This window comes from Crocodylus porosus, unplaced genomic scaffold (assembly GCF_001723895.1).
Source record: "Crocodylus porosus isolate Cpor-Errol unplaced genomic scaffold, CroPor_comp1, whole genome shotgun sequence".
Taxonomy (NCBI): domain Eukaryota; kingdom Metazoa; phylum Chordata; order Crocodylia; family Crocodylidae; genus Crocodylus; species Crocodylus porosus.
This window is the reverse complement of record NW_017728886.1, coordinates 97,974,755-97,977,634: the sequence shown is the minus strand read 5'-3', so window position 1 is coordinate 97,977,634 and position 2,880 is coordinate 97,974,755. Positions and strand designations below refer to the sequence as shown.

The window sequence follows — 2,880 nt, the reverse complement described above, 5'->3', positions numbered from 1 at the left end:
AGAGAGAGAGAGAGAGAGAGAGAGAGAGTGTAGGAGTCTGTGTTTGCACTTGGGAAAAGGTACACGAATGCATTCCTGCATAGGACTGAGTTTATGCCAGTGTCTGGGGGCGTAAGTCTGTGTCACAACACAGCTTGATATGACCGTGGGAAATAACATCAGAAATCAAAGGAAGTAAAATACCAAATACTTCATTTATTCCTTTATTAAATTACCAGTATTACTAATGCTAATCTAATATCCCCAAGACCCATCACTATTTCCTCTAAAAGCAAATGTGACCAATTCAGTATGAGACAGAAAAAAATAAATGCTCAGTTCCTCTTTTCCAGTGGTTCAGATGCAGAATATAATGGAACCTAAGCAGACTCCTGGCCTGGTAACTTCAAATATGCAAATCTCCCTACTTCCCTCCCCCAGTCCCAGTACAGCCCATCAGGCCTTGGGAGCTGGAGAAAGCCCTGCAGGGCTATAAATAGACAGTACAGGAGGGAAGGGAGGGAGAACGAGAGTGTAGCAACACCTTCCCAAAGATGCTTGCTGCGGAGGAAGGCTTTACCGGATTCATTTGGGTGGAAAGGGCTGCTGAGAAGTTCAGTAATGTACTAACTATTATATGGAGAGGAGAGGATGAAGGATGAAGCTGCTGGCATTAGGACACTGAGCTGTGAATTCCATGCACACTGGGAAAAAGGAGGGAGGTGCAAGGGTTTCCCTTCTGGGTTTCCCACCCTGTCCTAGGGACTTTCTTCAGCTGCCTGGAGCGATGCAAGCGGGTGGCTGTGAGCCTTTGGAGCATGCAGAGAGAGGATCTGGATATTACTGACAACCCAGCTCATTATCTACTCCAAGACAGCATGAACTCCGATGGGTCTGCTTCACATTTATTGCCTTTCTCCCTCCAGCAGGAAGTGTCCCTGCCTTTGCTACCTTAAGAAAAACTCTGTTACTGTACTGCTTTTTTAAAAAATTCAACAACAAAATCAGAAACATTTCACCCTGCAGACACTGCCTCCTGTCCCACTGCTACCCTGCAGACTTTTGACAGGGGTGATCAATGGACAAGAAAACTCCATGTCTGTGTCCCAGAAGGCACAGCCCTAGCTAAAATTTCTTTACAATAGTCACTCTGCCCTGGGGATGCAGTTAAGGTACCAAGCAGAGGTGTGACCCATACACCAGTGCACCCTGCAATACACACACACTCTCAATAAAACACATACAGTTTTCACACTTATCCCCCTACCCACATGTGCCCCTATGCTCTCCACACTCCACTCATTTCCATATGCCTCCTCACCCTAGCTCCCTGTCCACATGCTCACCTACCCACCCACACACATACATACATAATCTACACACCTCACATACCCCTACCCACACCTCCCCTATGCTTTCCACACACCACCCATCCCCAGATGTGTCCTCACCCCAACTCCTAATCTACACACCACCCCACACCCCCACCCACCCCCACACACAATTTATACACCCAGTACAAGCACACACAATATTCCCTACATCCCCACAACACATACCCCTATGCTCTCCAGACCCTGGTCATCCCCAGATACTACCTCACCTTCACTTCCTGTCCACATGCCCACCTACCCAAACACACACACAACCTACACTCCCAATACAAGCATACACACTCTCCCTCTTACCCCCTACCCATACATGCCTCTATGCTCTTTAAACCCCACCCATCCCCAGATACCTCCTCACCCCCATTCCCCATCCACATGCCCACCTCCCTCTTCCACACACAACCTACACACCATAAACAACCACACATACTTTCCCCACTGACCCCATCCCCACATGTGCCCCCAATGCTCTCCATATCCCCCTCACCCCTGGATACCTTACCCCAACTCCCTGCCCACACGCCCATCTATCCCTCCACACCCCTGTCTACGCACACAAAATCCACACTGCACACCCTTGCCCCACTGACCTCTCCCCACACATGCCCCAATCCTCTCCACACCCCATCCATGTCTGGATGCCTCCTTACACCAACTCCTTGTCTGCGCATCCATCTACCCCCCCACACCTCACCATACACCCATGCAAAATCCACCCCACCCACCCTTTCTCCTATTACCCCTTACCCATACATGCCCTTACACTCTCCACACCCCACCCACCCCCAGATGCCTCCTCACCCCAACTCCTTCTCCACACACCCATCTCCCCCCCAAAACACCTCCATCCACCCACACAAAGTGCACACCACTCACCCTTTTCCCACACATGCCCTTACGCTCCCCACCCCCTGCCAGATTCCTCCTTGGCCCAACTCCCTGCCTGCCAGGCAGCCGGGTGCCCAGGCCAGGGGGGGCACTCACCGTCTTCCAGAGCCGCTGCCGCTTGGCACTGACCGAGGTGGCGGTGACGATGAGGTGGGAGACGGAGACCACGAGCCCGAAGAGCATGGCCAGCAGGGTCCGCACGGGCAGCAGCGCGTAGGACACGAAGGTGACCAGCATGAGCTGCCACATGCCCTGCTCGGGGGCGCTGGGGGGCTCCGTCCCGTAGGCGCCCAGGGAGAAGGGGCAGCAGAGGAAGGAGAAGGTGAAGCTGAAGAGCAAGGTGAGCTTGACGATCTGCTGCAGCTGCGTGACCTGCAGGTACTTGACATTGGTGACGATGAAGAGGGAGAGGAAGATGATGCAGTGCACGGGCTGGGAGCCCTTGGAGATGCTCAGGCTGGGGCCGGACAGCAGCTCCAGCAGGGCCAGGCTGGCCGTCAGCACGATGAGCACGGCCAGCGCCTTCAGCGTCGCGGTCTGCTCCAGCTTCAGGTTGTAGCTCTGGAACAGCGCCTCCAGCTCCTTGCACTCGAACTCGTCCTCGCAGGCCACCGCCTCCCGC

The 2,880-nt window shown here is 53.5% G+C and overlaps 1 protein-coding gene across 1 annotated transcript in view; it reads right to left on the bottom strand.

Moving 5' to 3' along the window:
• ADCY1 (adenylate cyclase 1) overlaps positions 1 to 2,880 on the bottom strand; it is a 262,521-nt gene that overhangs the window by 254,650 nt on the left and 4,991 nt on the right. Inside the window, exon 2 of the mRNA XM_019535907.1 lies at positions 2,355 to 2,873. Coding sequence (XP_019391452.1) covers positions 2,355 to 2,873 — 519 coding nt within the window. The remainder of the gene's footprint in view (positions 1 to 2,354; positions 2,874 to 2,880) is intronic.